General features: G+C 35.8%; 3 protein-coding genes across 4 annotated transcripts; 2 read left to right on the forward strand and 1 right to left on the reverse strand.

Annotated features, from left to right (window-relative positions):
* The first annotated feature begins 803 nt into the window (after window positions 1-803).
* LOC100142136 (uncharacterized) lies at window positions 804-1,895 on the forward strand. The gene has a single exon (XM_001814106.4). The coding sequence runs from the start codon at window positions 1,022-1,024 to the stop codon at window positions 1,841-1,843; it is 822 nt and encodes a 273-aa protein (XP_001814158.1). The 5' UTR covers window positions 804-1,021; the 3' UTR covers window positions 1,844-1,895.
* LOC100142339 (zinc finger protein OZF) lies at window positions 1,821-5,913 on the reverse strand. 2 transcript variants are annotated; one of them, XM_008196279.3, is made up of 7 exons: window positions 5,667-5,909; window positions 5,486-5,620; window positions 5,243-5,439; window positions 5,038-5,195; window positions 4,749-4,992; window positions 4,253-4,710; window positions 1,821-2,102 (listed from the first exon to the last, which is right to left on the reverse strand). In XM_008196279.3, the coding sequence occupies exons 1-7, from the start codon at window positions 5,811-5,813 to the stop codon at window positions 1,912-1,914; spliced, it is 1,530 nt and encodes a 509-aa protein (XP_008194501.1). In that variant the 5' UTR covers window positions 5,814-5,909; the 3' UTR covers window positions 1,821-1,911. The 2 variants fall into 2 exon arrangements, with proteins under 2 accessions (XP_008194501.1, XP_008194499.1); XM_008196277.3 differs by having other exon boundaries at window positions 4,749-5,195; window positions 5,667-5,913.
* Window positions 5,914-6,298: 385 nt separating this feature from the next.
* Window positions 6,299-22,519, forward strand: LOC100142538 (titin). The gene is made up of 7 exons (XM_001814055.4): window positions 6,299-6,704; window positions 12,640-12,837; window positions 16,010-16,168; window positions 16,225-16,296; window positions 16,564-16,658; window positions 18,161-19,561; window positions 21,438-22,519. Exons 1-7 carry the CDS (start codon window positions 6,656-6,658, stop codon window positions 21,957-21,959), a joined length of 2,496 nt encoding a protein of 831 aa, XP_001814107.1. The 5' UTR covers window positions 6,299-6,655; the 3' UTR covers window positions 21,960-22,519.
* The last annotated feature ends 244 nt before the right edge of the window (window positions 22,520-22,763 follow it).

Here is a 22,763-nt window from a genome sequence, read left to right on the forward strand (position 1 = left end):
TTTTATTCAGAGAATGTAATATTTCAAATTATTAGTGTTTTTATAACTTTTTTAGTTTCTCATTTTGTCAGTATGTTGGTACTTTTATTTGAACCTCATAATTTTTTGTATATTTTGTGTTTCAGTTTCTTAGTTTTTCAATGTTACAGTTATTTTGTTAGTTTTTAATGTTATTATTTTTTAAGTTGTACTGTTTTTTAAATCTAAAGATTCACCAACAGATAGTAGACAAAATATTGGTATTGTAGAGATGCCTAATTTTACAAATAGTACTAAAATAAATTTCCTACATTAAGTTCATTTTTTGCTTTTTTTTCTACTTTCTTCTACTTTTTTTCTACTTTTTTCTACTTTTTCTTCTATTTTCCGTTCACTGTTATAAAAACCATTATGGTGAAATTGACTAACCTGTTACCATGACAACTGATAAAAGTTAATGCCAAGAATACCCAATTTCCACCACAATGGTTTTTATGAATGTGAACCGAAAATACTAATTTTACAACAGCAAACTTAGAACAATATTTATGTTTAATTCATTAACTTTTTTATAAGTTTTTCCTTGCGTAGTAAAGAATTCTAGATTTTTTACAAATCTTATTTTTTTTGTTAAATATTTTATTGCATTAAAAATTATGTATTTATTTTTCTTGCAATAGAAATTAATAAAAAATGTATCCTAAATTATCAATCCAAAATTGAGCAATTTCAAATAGTGGTATAGGCAACCACCTTGACACGTCCCCCCGTGACAATATCTTCTGAACTATTGTGAACTCCTACTTAATTCAATTTGAATAAAAAAAATCAGCAAATAACCATTTAGCGGTAAAAAATCGACCGTAATATAATTTCATCGGACCGAAGTAATTAATTTCGCTCAAAAACTGTGTAAAAAAGAGTGTGATAATGATAACATCTGTCACTTTGTCACTTGTCAAAATCCTAACCAAAGTTCAAGTTTCACTTAAATGTGATTAAACCGCTCAATTGCTGGAGCAATGCCCCAAAGCCCTCCACAATGAGACTCTCCCTCGTTCGCCGCTTCACCACAACAGCCCCCCGGCCCGTCTTCGGCCGCCTCAAATCCGAGGCCCCCATCTACTGGGAGACCCTGAAAACCGTGAACCGCGAGGCCTTCCAGAAAAAAATCCAAAGTCTCAACAACTGGTACACCCGCTTCCTGCACCTGGACGAAGTCAAGTTGTACCAAGACCGCGTGGTGGCCCTCCAGGAGCGCCTCCTGGAAGCGCAGGAAAAGCGCCGGGAAATCGGGCGAAGCCTCGCCGACATCCGCAAGCGCTCCAACCAGCTCCAGGACGAGATCCACAAAGTGAAACGGCAGGAGAATCTCGAGAGGTTTTTGACTTTGATGAAGGAAGAGACGGAGGTTTTGAGGCAAGAAAGTGAGGTGATGCGGTCGTTTCAGGAGTGCGATCGCGCGGAAAGGGAGCTATTTACGGCTTTTACGAACGCGGTGCGGGACTCGCACGAGAAGCAACGGGCGCAGGTGGAGTACACCAAATATTTCGGCATTATTTTGAGCATCACTGGCTCGTTTCTGGCGTTTTGTTACACGACGTTGAGGAAAGACGACTTGAAACGGTTCATTGAGGAGAGTATGAGCCGGAATTTGGTCGTGGAAGCGCCACAAAGTAGTAACAATAACGATTTAATTAATTTAGTCAAAAGTGAGACTGCGAGACTCAGTGATATAGTCAATTTTAGGCAGAACGAAATTAGTCGAATGATTGAGCGGGAAAACGATGCGCAAAAAAAACAACTCTTGTATTATATTGGGGCCAGTGCGTTACTCCTCATAATTTTTAAAGCAATTAGTTGATTATTTATTTGTACGATACAAAAGTAGATAAGTAATAAATTGTTACACATTAGTCACTTTACATTTATCTAAAACCCATGGACGCCACTGTTGTGTGACGTCAGCATCGCCATTGTTGTGAACCCCCTTTGACATAGGTGGCAGAAGTGGGGCTTTTCAGCCCGGGGGGCATCCAAACTATGCTGTTTCATATGTTTGGTGAGACTATAACTCTGTCTACAGGCATAGGGGCATTGACTACACTTGAATGGCTTCGTACCTAAAAAATCAGCTAGGTGGCGCCTTTTTTTTATTTTCTCAATTACGGCTAAACTATTTGAAAAAGTGGAACTATTTTTATCCATGCCTATGCAAAATGATCCGGGGAATCGATTGGCCTCGAGAAAATTGCCAAATTCCGAATAGTTTTTTAGTTATGAATTTTTTAAAATTTTACCAATTTTTGCATTTGTCTCCAATTTGCTCGAAAACTATTAGTCGGAGAACAATATTTTTTCTTGAAAAAGATAGATAATTTAAAGAGCTTTCCAACGATAATACACTTCTTGGGGTTATCTCTGATAGTTCCGGAGCTATTGCTCGACAAAAGTTCCGGGTACCCAAAATCGACAAAATTTGCGACGAAAATTGAAAAAATCAAACATTTAAAAATCGAACATATGGACTTTTTGTGGACTTTTAACAACTTTTGTGGGTTGTTAAGACATAAAGAAGTCTAAAAAAAATTGCTGGAGTAAGTTTAAAAAAAATATTTTTTTTCATCACTTTGAAGGGAAGTTGTACTCTTGTACTAATTTGAGCAAAAAAATTGAAAATTTTAAATCTCGTGAAAAGTTGGTATAATATGTAAAATGGGCCGCTGAATTCAATGGAACAAACCGCATTGCTCTACGACTTTTAATATTCGAGTTATGAATTTTTTAAATGAATAACCCGGCGCATCCACCAATTTTAAAATTAAAATAATTTTTTAAAAATTTCTCGAGTAAGCAAGTGTTGTGAAAAAGTTGGTATTCTACGCACTTTGAGCAGCAGAATTCACTGGAACAAACCGTTTTGCTCTACAGCTTTTAGTTTTTGAGTTATGAATTTTTTTAGTGTAAAACTTTAATCGCCTCTGTAGCCGGAACCGTTGGCCGGAGCGGCACCGGCTTTAGTCGAAAAGATAGAGAAAATTAAGCGCTATCAGATGGTTTTTTGTTCGTTGCTCTAAGTTTTACAGTTTCCGAGAAAAACGCAAAAAAAGGTTTCCATTTTCACTTTTTTTCAATTTTCAACCGCCAATTACGGCGAAACTAAAAGAGTTAGGGGAAAACGCTTTTTTAGATCGGAAAGAGCACATCAAAATCTATAAGATAGAATCGGTTTTATTTGATTTTGAGACACTTTAAAAATTGACCGATTTTAAGGGGGGGGTGTTAACTTTTTTTTTATTTTTTTTATTTTCCCAATTACGACTAAACTATTCGAATAAGTGGAACTGTTTTGATCCTCACCTATGTAAAATGATCCGGGGAATCGATTGGCATCAAGAAAATTGCCAAATTCCGAATAGTTTTTTAGTTATGAATTTTTTAAAATTTTACCAAATTTTGCATTTGTCTCCAATTTGCTCGAAAACTATTAGTCGGAGAACAATATTTTTTCTTGAAAAAGATAGATAATTTAAAGAGCTTTCCAACGATAATACACTTCTTGGGGTTATCTCTGATAGTTCCGGAGCTATTGCTCGACAAAAGTTCCGGGTACCCAAAATCGACAAAATTTGCGACGAAAATTGAAAAAATCAAACATTTAAAAATCGAACATATGGACTTTTTGTGGACTTTTAACAACTTTTGTGGGTTGTTAAGACATATAGAAGTCTAAAAAAAATTGCTGGAGTGAGTTTAAAAAAAAAAATTTTTTTCACCTCTTTGAAGGTAAGTTAGTTACTCAGGAAATTTGAGCAAAAAAATTGAAAATTTTAAATCTCGTTGAAAGTTGATATAATACAGAAAATGAGCCGCTGAATTCAATGGAACAAACCGCATTGCTCTAGGACTTTTAGTTTATGAGTTATGAATTTTTTTGTTGAATAAAATTTTTCACTATAGAAATTGCCTATCTTAATTTTTTGCAAAAAAATTGAAAATTTTAAATCTCGTGAAAAATTGGTATAATACAGAAAAAAAGGCGCTGAATCCAATGGAACAAACCGCAGTGCTCTACGACTTTTAGTTTTCGAGTTATGAATTTTTTTTGCCATTTTCACTTTTTTCAATTAGTTTAGTTAAACTTCCCACTGAGCAACACGACTACGGTTTAAGCTTAGTTTACCTTTAAACCGCGTTTACGTAAGCAAAATAATATAAAAAAATACAATGAAAAAATAAATTGTCTTATTATTTTTTTATTATAAAAACTCACCTAAATGTATCTGGATGTGTGACTTAAGCGTGGAAATTTGCTTAAAACCCTTCTCACAATGCGAGCATTTATACGGCCTATCGTCACTATGTGTTTTCAAATGCTCGGTCAAATGACTCCGCTGCCTAAAGGCCTGTTCACACTCCGTACACTGGTACGGTTTTTCCCCCGTATGTTTGCGCACATGCAACCGCAATTGTGCAGGTCTACAAAACCGTTTGTCACAAATCTCGCACGCGATTGGTCGCCCCGTATGGATTTTCATATGCGTGTTGAGCACACTAGATTGGGCGAACGCCTTGCCACAGACGGTACAAATATGGGGTTTTTCGCCCGTATGGGTGCGTTCGTGCACCACAATATGGTTGCGAGAGGCACTGCGTTTGTCGCAGTAGCGACACTTGTACGGGGCTTCCCCGGTGTGGGTGCGCATATGCACGCGGAACCTTGACAACGAACTACACGACATTATCAAGTTGGGAAAAGTGCTACCAACCTGAATTTTTTGCCGCAAAGAGTGCACAAACAACCGTCCGGTTTTTTCGGGTCGGAAGAGTGGCACTTTAGCAAGTGGGCCTTCAAGCTGCGCACGCGCCTTTTGCAAATTATGCAGTAATTCTGGGCTTCCCCCAAGGGGTCAACCTCTTGGGTTGGAAGCGAGTGTGTCCTTAAATGCTTGTCTAAGTGGCGCTTTGCGGTGAATTCCTTGCGGCAAATGTGGCAATTGTGCGGTTTAACGCCTGGAATAATGTCTAGTGACTTTGCTAAAATCAGGTTGGTATTACTCGAGTGGCAGCGCAAGTGTTCGGTGTAATTCCCCCGCGTTTTGAACGTGCGACCGCAAAATTTGCACTTGAAATCGCTATTAACGTGACTCAAAGTGTGCGTTTCCAAGTTTTCCACCTCACTGTTGCAAGTGGAGCACCAACGTTCCTTCATTTCCCTTAAAAACCACAATTAACCAACTGGCAAAAGTGCGGTTATGTTTACTTATGGAGGTAACTCATATGTACCGACAGAGCGCGGGAATTACTCGTCACAAACCCGCATTTTATGCACTCAGCCTTCACGGAAAACTTCCCCTGACACTCATTTATAGCCTCCTGGACCTCAAACGCCGAAAATTCGGGCAGCTTCCGTCTATTATCCTCAATTTTGATCTCGATTTTTTCCGAAACTTCTTGTGCCTATGATTTTTTTTTTACAATTAAATACGAAAAATTTCGTACCCACCATATCAGCCCCGCTTATGCACTCCCGAACGATTTCGTTCGACCTTTGTATCATCAGTTGAAAATCGTACGATAACCTTAATTTCTCCTCGCATTTTTTGCACAAATACGACGGCAACAAGTCGTTTACTTCAATCTAAAACGAACGATTGGTGTTTTTCCCCGAAAAAATCGCACCTAACCTCAATGTTCCCAACCGATGATAACATCGCAATTAAGTGCGATGTGGTCTCATTTTTGGGGCTAAAACTCGTCATGTGGGGGCTTTTCACGAGACAGGTGCGACACACGTCGCTTAAACGCGCCCCCACGCCCTCAGGGGGCTGCATCTCGCGCTATGACAACTGTCACTTTTCGAGGTTATTTTTGCGAACACTTGCCCAAAAACCCCAAAAAACCCAAATTTGGGGAAGTAATAAGTGAATTATTCATTTGATTTATTTAAACAGTGAATTCAAACGTTTTTTTTTGGTAATTTTTAAAAAAGTGTATTGTTGGTTGCCTACATAACGCCATGCCTTGGCGTATACGAAAGTTGATGAAAAAGTAAACTGTCACTTTTGGAGGTTATTTTTGTGAACATTTGCCCAAAAACCCAAAAATCAGTGAAGTGAATAAGTGAGTTATTTATTTAATTTTTTTAAACAGTGATTTAAAAAAGTGTATTGTTGGTTGTCTACGTCAAGCCGTGAATCGGCGTATACGAGGGGTGGTGGAAAAAGTGTGTACTGTGATTCGTTTGATTGCGCAATGGACGACGTCTCCGGGCGTAAAAACACGCAACAGTGTCGGGAAATAGAAAAAAACGCTTTCGGGGTTAATTCGGGCCATGTTAAGGTCGGACGTCTGGCGTCGGTCCCGAAGGCGTCCGGAGGCGTCCGATCGATTACAAAATAGTGAAGAAGCGCCGGTCCGGCGCAGAGTGTTTTAGTGGCTATGCGGAGACAATTTAGTCGATAACGAGCGCTCCGAGTTACGTAATGTAATATCACTGGAGAATTGTCAAAAAAATCAAACATGCTGTAGACCGAATGGGGTAACCCCCGGTTAGTGACTGGCGACTGTTTCGGGCACCACGCGGGAATAATTAATAAGAAACAGTGCGAAAAAAATAAATTTGGGTGAGTGTCTGATGGTGGATTAAATCCGTTCGAAACCGGTAGAAAGGAAAATGGGAAAGAAGGGTCGCAAGACCAGGTGGCGCACTTTAACTATCACAGGTAAGACGGGAAAAAGGCGTGTCTTGGTAGAAATAGGGCGATCAGGTGAGTTCAAGGTCGGAGAAGAAGCCGGCTATTTCGAGATATGTCACGTGTGACAGCTATAAAAAGGGGACCAAAGCGAAGGGAGCTGCCAACTGCTTAGGCCGCATTTTTTTTTTTTGATTTGGGGAAAAACGGCCACACCCTCGCCCCGACTTGCGGGAATCACCCGCTATCGATCGATTCAAAATCAATGCCAAAAAGGCAATTTTCCAATTTTGGTGGCAATAAGTGCGATAAAATTTCGCATTGTTACGCAATATCAAGCCAGCGGCGTCCCGGATTAGTAAAGTTGCGCTTATTTTATCGAATTCGTTACGAAACGCGTGGAAAAAATCACAAGATTTTCGGCGTCTTATCGTTATCAGTTTACCAACGCTGTAAATCAGGTTTTTCTTCACTAAACATAACATTTGTCCGTGGTTTAAAGTACGCTTCCGTTTATCGTTAAGTCATGCCAACTGTTTAATTGGAATCGGAAATAGTTGGGTTATTTTCAAATTGCGTGCTATTCTATTGTCATTACAAAAAACACAGGTAGCTGTGTAACAGGTTTGCCAACTCGGGGGCTTTTTACAGTTTGGGGAAAAATCCCTAAACAAGTAAACGCTAGTATTTGGTATTTAAGAGTTGAGGTAAAAATCAGCGCAATCGTCTGAAATTTCGCCCGATAACGTTGGTAAATAAGGTTGAAACTTTGTAAATATTGGAAGTTCAAAGTTTGCTCCACTTCCTATTTTGCAGGCGATTATCATTGTATCCGAAAACATTATTTTTGTAGTATTTGTACTAAAAATAAGATAAGGTGAATATCCGAGTGGAGTGTGTTAATTTTAACGACTTTTTCGAGTCTCGTCACTTGTTGGAAACTGATAAGGATTTTATTGTGTTTGCTCTGAAATCAGTACATGGCAAACATTTTAAAAAAGAAAGCTACCGAATAAACAGGCTTGAGAGAGGAGATAATTTAGGGAAAAACGTGCAATCAGTTGTGGGGCTTCACAGCCGTTGCGATTAATTGGCTAGTAATTAGATTTTTGCGTTATTTTGACTTTGACCGGAATTTTATGTTTCCGGCACTGTTTGTTTGGAAGTTGGCCAGTTTTCCAATTCTTCACTCGGGAAAATGTGAATTGAAGCGAGGGCATTGAATTTCGTATTTTTTGGTTTTTTATTTTAAGAAGAATTCATTGGCACACATACAAACAGATATTAATAAGCGACAAATAACTTTTTTTTCATTTCCTATTAATAAAATGCTCATTTTTTATATTACATCTACGGATATCTAAAGGTTAGGATGTACAAATAAAATGTTGCCGTCCTTCGTAGTTCCCTTAATGTCGCCAGAGCGCGCTGTTCCATTACCGTCCAAATTTTCAGAAAAATAGTTAATAAATAGCAAATAAAAAAATACAGGCAGATAGGGCGTTAAATTCTCAATATTAAGACATAAACATGTTGCAGAAATTTTATCGTAAACTAAGTTTAAAAAAATTTCAAAGTTTTACCAATTTGCACTGTCCCATATTTTTCAAAACGCTGGGAATACGGTTGGAGATACAAAAAAAGTGTAAAGAACAAAGTTGTAGAGAATTAAATTTCCTACAAAAAAGTCCGCGAGACCATATCTTTATCTTCAACCATTTAGGCCCTAAAGTCGCTCAAAGGCGCTCACGCGATGGATTTGCCTCATTTTGCCGGTGGTCAAGTATTTCGAGTTAATTTATACCTAAACCGTTGAAAATGGAAATATGGTGTCGCGGACTTTTTTGTAGAAAATTTAATTCTCTACAACTTTGTTCCTTACATTTTTTTTGTACCTTCAACCGTATTCGCAGCGTTCGCAAAAATATAAAGTGGAACGCAAATTGAATAATTTTTGGCGCACCGTCGCATATTTACCTAAACGCTGGGAATACGGTTGGAGATACAAATAAAATGTAAAGAGCAAAGTTGTAGAGGATTAAATTTCCTACAAAAAAGTCCGCGACACCGTATCTTTATCTTCAACGGTTTAGGTATAAATAAATTTTCCGTTACTTTAATACCGGTAATCCCTCAATTCAGAGTCTTTGAACGTCTTTGGGGCCTAAACCGTTGATGATAGGGATATGGTCCCGCGGACTTTTTTAAAGAAAATTTAATTCTCTACAATTTTCTCCTTAACAATTTTCTTGTATCTTTAACCGTATTCACAGCGTCTTGAAAAATACAAGAGGAAACACAAATTTTAAATTTTAAATAATTTTTTTCTGACGTTTCTTATAAAAATTTAGTCGGCAGTTTTTGTCAGTCTGTTAAGAGTGCAAAACTCTACATTTATGCATTTTTTCCAAGTCATTAGTAAATTGGTTGAATTTAAATTAATTTAAAACTACTTAGCACCAAGACGTATGGCGCTTGAAGCGCCCCCATTTCTACTCTGCTGTACTATTCCTTTAGGTACAGAAAATCCTACGATTTTCCTAAGTTATAGTCTTCCGTAGTTTAATCAAACGAACAAAAAAAATGTTTATAGCGACGTTTTATTAATTTTTTAATTATTTTTATTTACCAATTTAGTAGCGAAACAATGGAGTTATGCATCACTTAATCTTGAATAAAAAAATATATTGCTTTGATCTTTTAATAGATTCTAAAAGTATAAATAGTGTTGGAAAACATCTAAGTCCTGTGTTTCTGGCCAATAAATTAAAAATTAACTACCTTCTATTTTTTAACTCAAAAATCTAATTTAAGTGAAATACATAGTTTCAATAAAAAATTGTCTTATCAACCTTTGGACCCATTGAATTAAATTGATATTGGTAGAAAAGTGCTAGAAATTCCAGATAAAACCACAACCGGTGACTCAACTCGCTTGTTAAGATAAAAACGTCTATTAAATTATGTCAATATCTCACCTTTGAACCCATAAATCCCGAATTTCGAAAACTCCACTAATAGATTACCGAACAGAAATAACCAGTCGTTAGTGTCTCGTCTAATTAACAACAATTTTTCAGAGTTACTCAAAATAGCAGCGAAACCTAAACTAACTCGAGTCTCGTCTTTAATTTTATTATTATTATTATTATTATTATTATAACACCCAAAATTGTAAACTGCGCTAATTGGTGAAAGTGCACCCTAGACTCGCGCCCTACAGTTGGCAGTGCTTTGGCGCCAAATTCGAAAAGTCACATGCGGATCACGCGTCCCTTGCTAAATCCGTCCACCACGTGAATATATTTTTTGCCGCATTCTCGTGACCAGTTATTTCGAGAGATTTGATTGCGTCATCGAAACCTTTCGCGAAAAATATCGGAAGTCGATTGTACTTTGATGGGTCAGTCAGCGCACGTTTTTCTTATCAGTCTCAGCCGAGGTCGAGGAAAAACACTCCAGATTGACACGTGTCTGTCAATATGTGACATGTGACAGTTCAAGGTCACACACGCCTAAAAATACTATTTGTGTGTGAAGGGGGCCTTATATTTAATTGAGGCGGCTGTGGCGGGTAGTCTCCAGCCAATGGGATTGCGAGATGGAGGCGCGAAAAGACGGTGAGATTTGAGTGTGGTGGTCACGTGACGGGTTTGATTATCGCCAGACATTCAGGCATCCAATTATCTAATTTTAAACCCTTGTTGTAATAATAGTCACTCGATCGTTTTTTTTTTGTTATTGAAAATAAATATGCGAAAAGTTGTATCGGGGTGATGACCGGAAACGATGTCAAAAATTTCGATTGATTTCTGCTGACGTGCGAGATAAGAGGCGGCTTTGGAAATTTTCGCCCAAATGAACCAATCACAGTTGGCGAAAATTTTTCCACGGACCTAAATGTGACCCTGTTTATGTTTTGCTGAACTATTTTTTTTCTTTGATAAGGATTTGTTCAACTGAAAAATATATTTTGATTTTGCAATGTCAAGCTAGAAGTTAAAATAACAATGGCTGCCAATTGACAACACAAAAAACACTGGCGTTTTTGTCATAATTACTGGTAGTTATGGACGGTTCTTATCGTAAACTGTTAAATAATGCCAAGTAGGCTATAAATTCGTATTTTAATTTTCCATTCTTCTATTAATTGGAAAAAAATCTAGGCCACTTGATGACAAACTATGTTGTAAATAAATGACGGAAAAACGTAATTATTGCTATCGGTTATCAGGTATTATGAGCGAAAATAATAAAATATAAACACGGAAGTACGATTCAAGTGCAAATGTGCGAATAAAAAAAGATGTGTTTATCCATCGCTTGAGCGCCTTTGAACGACTTTAGGGCCTAAATAGTTGAAGATAGAAATATGGTCTCGGGGACTTTTTTGTAGGAAATTTAATTCTCTACAATTTTGTTCCTTACACTTTTTTTGTATCTCCAACCGTTTTCCCAGCGTTTTGATAAATATGCGATGGTGCGCAAAAATTATTCAATTTGCCTTCCATCTTATATTTTTGTGAACGCTGCAAATACGGTTGAAGGTACAAAAAAAGTGTAAGGAACAAAGTTGTAGAGAATTAAATTTTCTACAAAAAAGTCCGCGACACCATATTTCCATCTTCAACGGTTTAGGTATAAATTGACTTGAAATCCTTGACCACCGGTAAAATGACGCAAATCCGTCGCTTGAGCGCCTTTGAACGACTTTAAGGCCTAAACGGTTGAAGATAAAAATATGGTCTCGGGGACTTTTTTGTAGGAAATTTAATTCTCTACAATTTTGTTCCTTACACTTTTTTTGTATCTCCAACCGTTTTCCCAGCGTTTTGATAAATATGCGATGGTGCGCAAAAATTATTCAATTTGCCTTCCATCTTATATTTTTGTGAACGCTGCAAATACGGTTGAAGGTACAAAAAAAGTGTAAGGAACAAAGTTGTAGAGAATTAAATTTTCTACAAAAAAGTCCGCGACACCATATTTCCATCTTCAACGGTTTAGGTATAAATTGACTTGAAATCCTTGACCACCGGTAAAATGACGCAAATCCGTCGCTTGAGCGCCTTTGAACGACTTTAAGGCCTAAACGGTTGAAGATAAAAATATGGTCTCGGGGACTTTTTTGTAGGAAATTTAATTCTCTACAACTTTGTTCCTTACATTTTTTTTGTATCTCCAACCGTATTCCCAGCGTTTAGATAAATATGCGACGGTGCGCCAAAAATTATTCAATTTGCGTTCCATCTTGTATTTTTGTGAACGCTGCGAATACGGTTGAAGAGACAAAAAAATTGTAAGGAACAAAGTTGTAGAGAATTAAATTTACTACAAAAAAGTCCGCGACACCATATTTCTATCTTCAACGGTTTAGGTATAAATTGATTTGAAATACTTGAGCACCGGCAAATGACGCAAATCCGTCGCTTGAGCGCCTTTGAACGACTTTAAGGCCTAAACGGTTGAAGATAGAAATATGGTCTCGGGGACTTTTTTGTAGGAAATTTAATTCTCTATAACTTTGCTCCTTACATTTTTTTTGTATCTTCAACCGTATTCCCAGCGTTTTGAAAAATACGGGGCCGAGTGCAAATTGGTAAAAGTTTGAGATTTTTTTAAATATAGTTTACAATAAAATTTCTGCAACATGTTTATGTCCTAATATCTGCCTGTAGTTTTTTGTTTGCTATTTATTAATTGTTTTGCCGAAAACTTAGCCGCTTATGGAACAAGTGCGCTCTCTGGCGCCACTAACGGAACTATCGTGAACGCGAGCGTTTTATTAGTTCATAGTTCGTCTTAAATATTTTCTCATTTTTGAGTCGTGTTGTTATCTGACTGCGCATCAGCGTCCTCTAGTTGACCGTGTCGCCAAAACAGGGCCGTCCTTAGCCTTTACCCCGTCCTAGATCTAAATTTAAGCCTCAACGTTTGAAAATTGTTCATTTTCTATTGTCAACAGATGAGCACAGCGATAGTGAAGAATCCAACACGACAACATCGGGACACCGATTACCCAAAGGCTACCCACACAAGTCATACTACAGCCGTTTTACGTATTCTAGTCAATCAACGCCCACCAGAAGGTACCAGTGCGATGGTACGAAGTCGACAAGGTCCAGCAGCACTGCCAGTGAAAATAAAATCACCTTCAATGAAGGTAATTGCCACAGTTTTACAGCACAACGCGAACGGAGGACCCTAAAAATCGACGAGCCGCCACTGCACTTTTATGACTCTAATCGTAAAAATAAACAAAGGCCACTCGAACGGTGACAACTTTATCTTCGTTTAAAATCAATCTTTTACCGCGTTATTTTTACACCAGGAAGTTTCGATGGCAAAAAATACATTGACGTTCTGAACTAGTTTATCGTGCGTACTGAATTAATGACGCGACATTGGTACGCAACGGTTGCACTCTTTGAATTAGACAAAATATTTAAACACGTAGAATTGTGTAATTGTTGTTAAAATTTATTACCATATTGTGACACACACCACGTGCCGTCCAGGACCGTACTCATAATTTATATAAATACGCGGAACGAAACTCGAGAATGTTGCATACCTGAAGTTAAAATCTAAATTTAAATAACAACACGACCAAAGTGCTTGGAAAATGTCCCGAGTTGTGTGTTTTATGTCAAATTAATTGCTCGTCAGGGTGTCCAAAAATAGATAAAATGATATAAACTAGACGACAGAAAAAAAATAAAGTCACACAATTTTTGCTAATTAACAAACAACAGTAATTAGTTGTTAACAGTAGATAATTATTTTAGCTTAATTAAAATGGGGAAAAAGGTTAAGTAATTCTGAAATTAACACAAAAAAACTATCTCCTGTTCAATTAAAGCGGTTAATTAATGAGTTCTGTGATAAAATCCATACGAGCAGGCATGGCTTACTTGTCGCTGTTTGTTCTTCACTTAAATACCAATTAGAGTATTGAAAATGTGTGAACTTGAACTTGTTTGTGCGTCGTAACAAAGGGTGAGTAAACAAGGATTAGGGATTAAGTTCAAGGATTTGGCCTGTGCAAAACCTTTGACATAAAGTGACACTTTATCTGCTGCTTAAACCGAGTTTAACTCTAAGCTAAGTTTAAGCCGGCACGGATAAGAATGTACTTATTCGTATTTTTCAGTATACAGGGTGACCCACGGTTGCGTAATCGGTCTATAACTTTTTTGCTATTTGAAATATTGCCATTCTGTTTTTATTATCCGATAAATCGACTTAAAGCCCACAAACTATAAATATTTTTATTGTATACAGTGTGTTGTATACAGGGTGGTGAACCAAAGTTATATTTTTTTAAATGGAACACCCTATATATTTTTGCATAATTGGATTTTACGCTAAAAATAATGTAACTTTATATAAACTATTATGGGTCTATCTCTTTTCGTTTCGGAATTATTCAACTTTTTGTTATAAAAAAGACCAATTTTTGAAAAATCACTGCAAAGTCGCCTATGAATATTTTCCGATAAATTTGCAACAGAAAAACGTGGAATACCTTATAGTTTTAGTAAATAGTCGACTTTTAGTTAAAGCACGCAGATAATATACAGGGTGTGTCAAAACGCAAAAAGTTGAATAACTCATTTTTTTCAAATGGAGCACCATGAATTTTTTTTCGATAGCATTTTTGATAAGTTTTCTAAAAATATGGGGTTTGCATAGCAAATTTAAAATGTTTTTCAAAAAATATATTTTATTACAAGAAAATTTGTTAGCCTAGAATCTGATAGTCAAATGGTAATTAATTTTTTTATAGGTACTAATGTGACTAATTACATTAGTAATCTAATTATTACCTGATACATAAATGAATTTCACTCATCAAGAATTAATAATAAAATAAATAAAAAATCATTTTTTCAATTTTTTTTAACAATTTACGAAATATTGTAAATTTTATATAAAAACCGCATATCAATAGAAAGCTTATAAAAAATGCTATCGATACGTCTAAAGAAATACATGGTGTTCCATTTGAAAAAAATTAGTTATTCAACTTTTTGCGTTGTGGCACACCCTGTACATTATTTCCGTGTTTCAAGTAAAAGTCGAGTATTTCCTAAAACTACAAAGTATTCTGAATTTTTCCGTTGCAAATTTACCGGAAAATATTCATAGGCGAGTTTGCAGCGATTTTTCAAAAATTGGTCTTTTCTATAACGAAAAATTGAATAATTCCGAAACGAAAAGAGATAGACCCATAATATTTTATATGAAGTTACATTCTTTTTTTGCGTAGAAATTAATTATGCCAAAATATATAGGGTGTTCCATTTAAAAAAATATAACTTTGGTCCACCACCCTGTATACAACACACTGTATATAATAAAAATATTATTAATTTGTGGACTTTAAGCCGATCAATCGGATAATAAAAACAGAGTCGCGATATTTCAAAAAGCAAAAAAGTTATAGACTGATTACCTATTTCTGGGCCACCCTGAATCATGTGATTTTTAATTTTAATTAAAAAATTAAAAAACCAAAAAATAAAAAAATTTAAAAAAAAAATAAAAAAATTAAAAAATGATGATATTATTCCTTCTTAACCGAACTATTCCGAATTCCTACTTGAAGTACTACCAACCGCGTAAGCGCGGCTTAAGCTAAGTTTAAGCCGAGTTTAAGCGTCAGCAACTATGTCCTAAGAATATTTATCACGTTGACATAGAAACAATGAATTTTTCCCTCTATTAAGCAAAGCCAGTTGTACCAACTTGGCAGAAAGATAACGCGAGCAAACATTTCGACAATTTTGATGACACGGTTTCTCATGCGTGTCCCGGATAATAAAGGGACGGCACGCAATCGACAGGGTCTATTTAACGAAAAACGTTGGCAACAATGGCGACTTTCTTCTAGAACTAACCGCCGGACAATTATGTCATAAATTTCAATAATAAGCGACTTGGATGTGTCATAATAAAAATTTCCGTTTTTATTTAATCAGATGGGTGTTTATCATTACATGAATTCTTCCGTTTAGAGATGCACCTTTGAACTTTCTCTCTATTGAACGCGATATAAATAGATGCGTTATTGTTTGTATAAAAAAATATTGCACTTTTTCGGTTGGTAGGCCTGACAAAAACTGTATTGATCGGCCTTCTTGCATGTTTACCAACACATTTTCGGAAAACAAGCAGTGAAATCAATAACGTTAGATTAATTAAATCACGAAACTGCTTTTCTTTGGCTTTTTCTCCCGTGTCATGCGATTGGCCTCTTAATCGCGTTAGTTTAAATGTCAAGTGTTTTGTTCCAGTGCCAACTAACTGTGATTATTAAATTTTGCTTGCAGACGAATATACGCGCATTACGACACCTAGACAAGATGTATTATTTAAAAAGGGTTACTTGAATAAACCCAAAACGTATCAAACGCAGACCTCGACCGGAAATTCGACGACTTCGACTGGTAATTCCACCGGAAACGGAACACCAGACCACCAATCAACAGGTCCATTTTGCCCAATTTTTTTTTCTTCACAAAAAAACAATTTTTTATCATTACAGATCTAGAATACGAATCACAGTTCGTCTTCCCGAATGGTTTCGTCGATCAAAACGGAATCTACTATATCAACAGTGAGTGTATTTGTTAATTTGTTTGCTTAATTAAATTAAAACAAGTGATCAGAAATATTACTGGACTTGGGCCAAACCCGGGTCTGCATTTTTTGTTAGGTTAGGTTTAGGCTTGTAAATCATTCGGCGCTGCCAACTTATAAACGCCTCAATTTATGACCATGCCAGTTTAAATATTTCATGTCAGTTAGGTTGGTGTTTGCGTCCCTCTAAAGTTATGTTGGTAGTACTCATTTTGAAATGTCTTTTTTTTTCAAAAATTTCCAGGTTTTGAACCGTATCCAGTGATGGTTTACAATCCTCCGACCTATTATCAAGAATTTACGAACATTAAAGCGAAAAGATGCAGCACAGGATCGTTGGTGAGTTATCGCCACTAGATAAATACAGGGTGGCCCAGAAATGCCTAATCGGTCTATAACTTTTTTGCTATTTGAAATATTGCCATTCTGTTTTCATTATCCGATAGAACGACGTAAAGTCCACAAATTAAACATATTTTTATTATATACAGTGTGTTCTATACAGAGTGGTGAACCAAAGTTATATTTTTTTAAATGGAACACCCTATATATTTTTGCATAATTGGATTCTACGCAAAAAAATAATGTAACTTTATATAAACTATTATGAGTCTATCTTTTTTCGTTTCGGAATTATTCAACTTTTCGTTATAGAAAAGACCAATTTTTGAAAAATCACTGCAGTCGCCTATGAATATTTTCCGATAAATTTGCAACAGAAAAACTTGGAATACCTTGTAGTTTTAGGAAATAGTCGACTTTTAGTTAAAGCACGCAGATAATATACAGAGTGTGCCAAAATGCCAAAAGTTGAATAACTCATTTTTTTCAAAAGGAACACCATGTATTTTTTTCGATCGCATTTTTGATAAGCTTTCTAATAATATGGAGTTTGCATAGCAAATTTAAAATATTTTTCGAAATTTTTCAAAAAAATATATTTTATTACAAGAAAATTTGTTAGCCTGGAATCTGATAGTCAAATGGTAATTAATTTTTTTATATGTACTAGAGTGACTAATTACATTAGTAATTTAATTATTACTTGATATTTAAATGAATTTCACTCATCAAGAATTATTGATAAAATAAATAAAAAAAATTTTTTATTTTTTTTTGAACTCTACGAAATATTATAAATTTGTTATACAAACCGCATATCACTAGAAAGCTTATGAAAAATGCTATCGACACGTGTAAAAAAATACATAGTGTTCCATTAAAAAAAATGAGTTATTCAACTTTTTGCGTTTTGGCACACCCTGTATATTATTTCCGTGTTTCAAGTAAAAATTGATTATTTCCTAAAACTACAAAGTATTCTGAATTTTTCTGTTGCAAATTTACCGGAAAATATTCATAGGCGACTTTGCAGTAATTTTTAAAAAATTGGTCTTTTTTATAACATAAAGTTAAATAATTCCGAAACGAAAAGAGATAGACCCATAATAGTTTATACAAAGTTACATTATTTTTTTGCGTAGAATCCAAAAATGTAAAAATATATAGGGTGTCCCATTTAAAAAAATATATCTTTGGTTCACCACCCTGTATACAACACACTGTATACAATAAAAATATTATTAATTTGTGGACTTTAAGCCGATCAATCGGATAATAAAAACAGCATGGCAATATTTCGAAAAGTAAAAAAGTTATAGACTGATTACATATTTCAGGGCCACCCTGTAGTTGTTTTATTGGCTGTTAGATGCACTAAAACGCTTAAAATAGGCAAAAATAATGATTTTTTATCGAAATCCTTCGAAAAAACTGCCTTTTTTGCCCAGCAATCAAAAACTATTCATTAAATTAATTTGGCGGGAAATTTGAAATTTCAGACGGAATCGACGAGCCCCAACAACGAGGAAACTAGTCAAAGCGAGACACCCGAAGTGAATCCAGTCTACAATGTTGTTTATCCGAATTATTACTGTAACGGCGGTGTTTACGAGGAGCCCCAGAATGGGGCTATCAGTGAGCCTGAAGCCCGTCGTGTGAAGAAACGAAGACGGCGAAAGCCGTCACGGTCGAAAGAGGGCACCACCACGTCTGAATCTTCCGATGAAGGAGAAGAAGAAGAAGAGGAAGAAGAAGAAAAAGAAGTTTTCAGCGAGAAAGAACAACAAAAAACGTACGATCTCAAACCGGATGCGGAAGAGTTTGTCCCTCGGGCCTACCGCCAGCCCCCTGAGACCATTCCGATGGAAGCAGCCAACGTTCAATTCATCAAAATTCCGTCGAATTTCGTTCCGGTGCCGATCTTGAGCGATTTTAACGCATTTATTCCGCCAGGGATTCCGATCAACTTTATACCTCAGAACTTTATCAATTATGTACCTTTGAAAGCGGCCGTTCAATCAGACGATGGTAAAGCAGCGACGGACGACACTGTTAAAGAACTAGCAACGGTTGAAGTTCCTAAAAATCAAATCGACATTGCAAAAATCGTATCCAAGCTCGAAGAAGCAGCCAAAGAACAAGACAAAGATGAAACAACACCGAACCATAAAGCGAAAAAGAGACACCGATACCAGAAAGTTGAACTGAGAAAACCACCACCAAGTCCCGCAGAACCGTTCAAACCACCACTCCGTAACTATTCCGAAACTTTGAAGAAAATTCCGCTTAAAACGAACGAACGTAGCGAGGAAAAAAAAACACTGGTTAAAGAACCAGTCAAGGATCATCGAAGTGAACAAACGCCACCGAAAGTGACAAATGAGTGGATTTCGGTGTCGAGTCGTAAAAAACGAAAGAACAAAAATGTGGAAGAAATTGAAGATTTTGAAGAAGTTGAAGCAGCGCCCCCTTCTGAAGAAAAAGTTGAACCGGTTGTTATTATTCAACCACCACCTCCACCACCACCACCACCACCACCACCGGAACCAGAGCCAGTTATTACAGTGAAGAAAGTTAAGAAGAAGACGAAGAAAGTGGTGGCTCCGCCCCCAATTACCAAACGAGTGATTATCAAGGACGTTGATTTGTCGGTGGAAGAAGTGAAGGAGGAGCCTAAACCGGTTGTGGAGGAAGCACCGCCCCCCAAAAAAGAAGAAAAGGTTGAAGAAATTGTGGAAAAGAAGGAATCTCCCGAAAAGAAAACGAAGAAGAAGAAGAAGAAAGTTGGCAAGGCTGCTACGATTGTGAATAGCCAATCCAGCTCGAATACGACGCTTAATGTGACAGATGATTCCTATGATTTTCTCATGGATGAGTCGATGGAGAAGACTAACGTTGAGGTATGAGAAAAAAATTACTTTTTTTCGGTTTTTTTTTTGCTCAAAAAAATGCAAAAATTTTGTCATTTTTTACCAAAAATAGTGATTTTTCGTTTTGTTTTTTAGAAAATTTGACGAAATAAATAAATTCGTCTTAGATTAAAGCTCTCAAATAAAAAGGAACAAATGTTTTTTTTAACCTAATTTAGTAGTTTTTCGGTTTGTTGATAACAAAATTTTGCGGAAAATTACGTTTCTGGGTAAAAAAAACTTGAAAAATGCTCGAAATAATGTCATTTTTTGAACTGACTTTGTATTTTTTGTCCTATTTTAGAAAAATCTGAGTTTTTAGTTCAAAAACGTCCTTAAATAATACCATTTTTGACTGAAAATAATGATTTTTGAAAATATTTCGCGAAATTAATTCATCTTATGTGTAAAAACAGATAAAAACTATCAAAAAAAAAACAAGTAAAAATGTAATTTTTGATGATTTTTCGGCCTTAATTAGTCAAAAACTCACTGATTTTCAAAAATTTCGTCAAAAAAATAACCAAATTTAAAAAAATCAATGTTTGTAAAATGTTTACAGTGATTTAATACATATTATGTCCAAACAATACAATTTTTTTGACAAAATCTCAGTTATTTAAAGTCAAAAATTTCTCAAAAAAGCTGAAAAAGACCGGTTTTTTATTTAGAGTGATTTAACTGTTTTTTTTTCTAACATAAGTCTAACAAAACTTTGCTTAATTATGCGTATTTTGTTTTAAAAATTCAATTATTTTGCAATATTTCGTCAAAAATTACCAAATTAAATTGCAATTGCTTAGAGTAATTTGGCTTGGTTTGAAATTTTTTGAAAAAATCAAGACCAAAAACGTTGTAAATTCCGTTATTTTAAGCTAAAAATTGATTTTCGAAAATGAGAAAATCGGACCAAAATTTTTTTTTTACTTTTTGGAGCAAAAAACACAACGTTTTTAATTAATTACTAATTAGATTACATATCAGAAAATTAATTACCATTTGACTATCAGATTCTAGGCTAAAAAAATTTCTTGTGATATAATATATATTTTTTGAAAAATTTCGAAAAATAATTTAAATTTGCTATGCAAAGCCCATATTATTAGAAAACCTATCAAAAATGCTATCGAAAAAAAATACATGGTGTTCCATTTGAAAAAAATAAGTTATTCAACTTTTTGCGTTTTGGCACACCCTGTATACTATCTGCGTGCTTTAACTAAAAGTCGACTATTTCCTAAAACTACAAGGTATTCCAAGTTTTTCTGTTGCAAATTCATCGGAAAATATTCATAGGCGACTTTGCAGTGATTTTTCAAAAATTGGTCTTTTTTACAACGAAAAGTTGAATAATTCCGAAACGAAAAGAAATAGACCCATAATAATTTATACAAAGTTACATTATTTTTTAGCGTAGAATCCAATTATGCAAAAATATATAGGGTGTTCCATTTAAAAAAATATAACTTTGGTTCACCACCCTGTATACAACATACTGTATACAATAAAAATATTTATAGTTTGTGGGCTTTAAGTCGATTTATCGGATAATAAAAACAGAATGGCAATATTTCGAAAAGTAAAAAAGTTATAGACCGATTACGCATCTTTGGGTCACCCCTGTATACAGATGTTCCAATATTAAAAAACACCAAAGTTATGTAATTTTATTACATTTTTCGACCTAGATGATTTATTGGTCAATTTTGCTTAGTTTTTGAAATAATTTGATTTTTTTGACAAAAACACGTTTTACTTAAAAATTTATTACACAAAAACGGCGAATCGTAGAAAAGTAGGACTTTCACTACTTTAAAGGGAAAAGTTCAAACTTAAATAAGTTAAAACTGTCTGGTATTAATTCCAGGTGTCGCAAGAGCTGGACAAACTCATCCAGCGCGGAATGTACAACAATCTCGAAGAGAAAATCAAATCAATGAACATTGAATCAAACGACAACTTCTTCAAAAGCATAATCACCAACATATCAAGCAGTCGGGAGCCAAGTGTGGAAAAACCGTACATAAAAACCCCCGACTTGAGCAAAATCCTCCCAAACCAAGCGCTCCTCAAGCCACGAAAACCGGGCGATTTTTTAGGTGAAAGCCCCACCCCCAGCCCACTCGGGGGTGGTTCCCCGCCCCCCAGCGACAATCTCTACCCCATCACGAAAGCCGTGAAGGAGTGGATGAGCAAGACGCGCGAAAGCGCCCCCGACATCGAGTTACTCAAAAGTCCGAGCGAGATTTTTCGGGAATTCACCGAAAGGGAGGACGACGATGACGTAACAAGCGACGAAGATTGCCGAACGGTGCAAGCCGAGCAAACGGGGAAATACCCCAAACACGGCAACTTGCCCTACAGGGCGATTTGCTGCAGTATTATGTGATGGCGGCTGACGCGATTACTTAATTCTGGACGTACTTAAGGGCTTGTTCTTTTTATGTGGCGCACACAACGGTTGGTAACACTGTTTCCAAGGCCTGCTGCTTCACACAGAGACTGAATACGATGATGTTTAAGGCAGGGCTTGGTGTCATATGTTCGTGAAATGTTGTTATTGTTAAATAGTTGTTAGGGGAAGTCCGGCCGCGGTTTAATTATGTAGCGGCGACGATTTTAGTTGGTTCATCATCAAAGCCATTTGCTCATTTTATTGGTTGTTTAGGATGTAGTGTGCAATTTTTATTTTTTTTTTTCAAGTGTGGGTGGGACACACCCTTAAAGCGGCGACAATATTGTTAAAGGGGTGTGAATTTTTCAACAAAAAAGACACTATGTATGCTAAGTCTAGTGTTAAGTTTGTTTTGCGCATGTATGGAGTTTTTTTCTTAAGTTTTTCTTTCGTTTGGTTGTTCTATATCAGTTATTTTATTGTTATAATGTTTGTTATTTTTGAGAGTTGTGCCTTTGCAAAATTTTTAAAATAAAGAAAATTATAATAAGGAAGTTGTAATTTACCTGCACCTAACAAATCGGTTTGGAAAGCTCTTTCAAAAAAGAACATTGTTCTCCGACAAATAAAAGCAAAAATATGTGAAATTTAAAAAAATTCTAACTAAAAAACTGTTGGGATTTTGGCGATTTTCTCGACGCCTGTCGATTCCTCGGATCATTTTACATGAGATAGGATTAAAATAATTCCACTTTTTCGAATAGTTTTGCCGTAATTGAGAAAATAAGAAAAATAAAA

The sequence above is a fragment of the Tribolium castaneum genome, chromosome 8, assembly GCF_031307605.1.
Source record: "Tribolium castaneum strain GA2 chromosome 8, icTriCast1.1, whole genome shotgun sequence".
NCBI lineage: Eukaryota > Metazoa > Arthropoda > Insecta > Coleoptera > Tenebrionidae > Tribolium > Tribolium castaneum.

Coding starts and splice junctions, on each gene's coding strand:
- LOC100142136 (XM_001814106.4), top strand. CDS start 1,022: ATGAGACTCTCCCTCGTTCGCCGCTTCACCACAACAGCCCCCCGGCCC.
- LOC100142339 (XM_008196277.3), bottom strand. CDS start 5,813: ATGCAGCCCCCTGAGGGCGTGGGGGCGCGTTTAAGCGACGTGTGTCGC. Junction 5,440..5,485: donor GCATAAGCGGGGCTGATATG/GTGGGTACGAAA, acceptor AAAAAATCATAG/GCACAAGAAGTTTCGGAAAA. Junction 4,711..4,748: donor CTTTGCGGCAAAAAATTCAG/GTTGGTAGCACT, acceptor AATGTCGTGTAG/TTCGTTGTCAAGGTTCCGCG.
- LOC100142538 (XM_001814055.4), top strand. CDS start 6,656: ATGGGAAAGAAGGGTCGCAAGACCAGGTGGCGCACTTTAACTATCACA. Junction 6,705..12,639: donor GCGCACTTTAACTATCACAG/GTAAGACGGGAA, acceptor TATTGTCAACAG/ATGAGCACAGCGATAGTGAA. Junction 16,297..16,563: donor CGGAATCTACTATATCAACA/GTGAGTGTATTT, acceptor AAAAATTTCCAG/GTTTTGAACCGTATCCAGTG.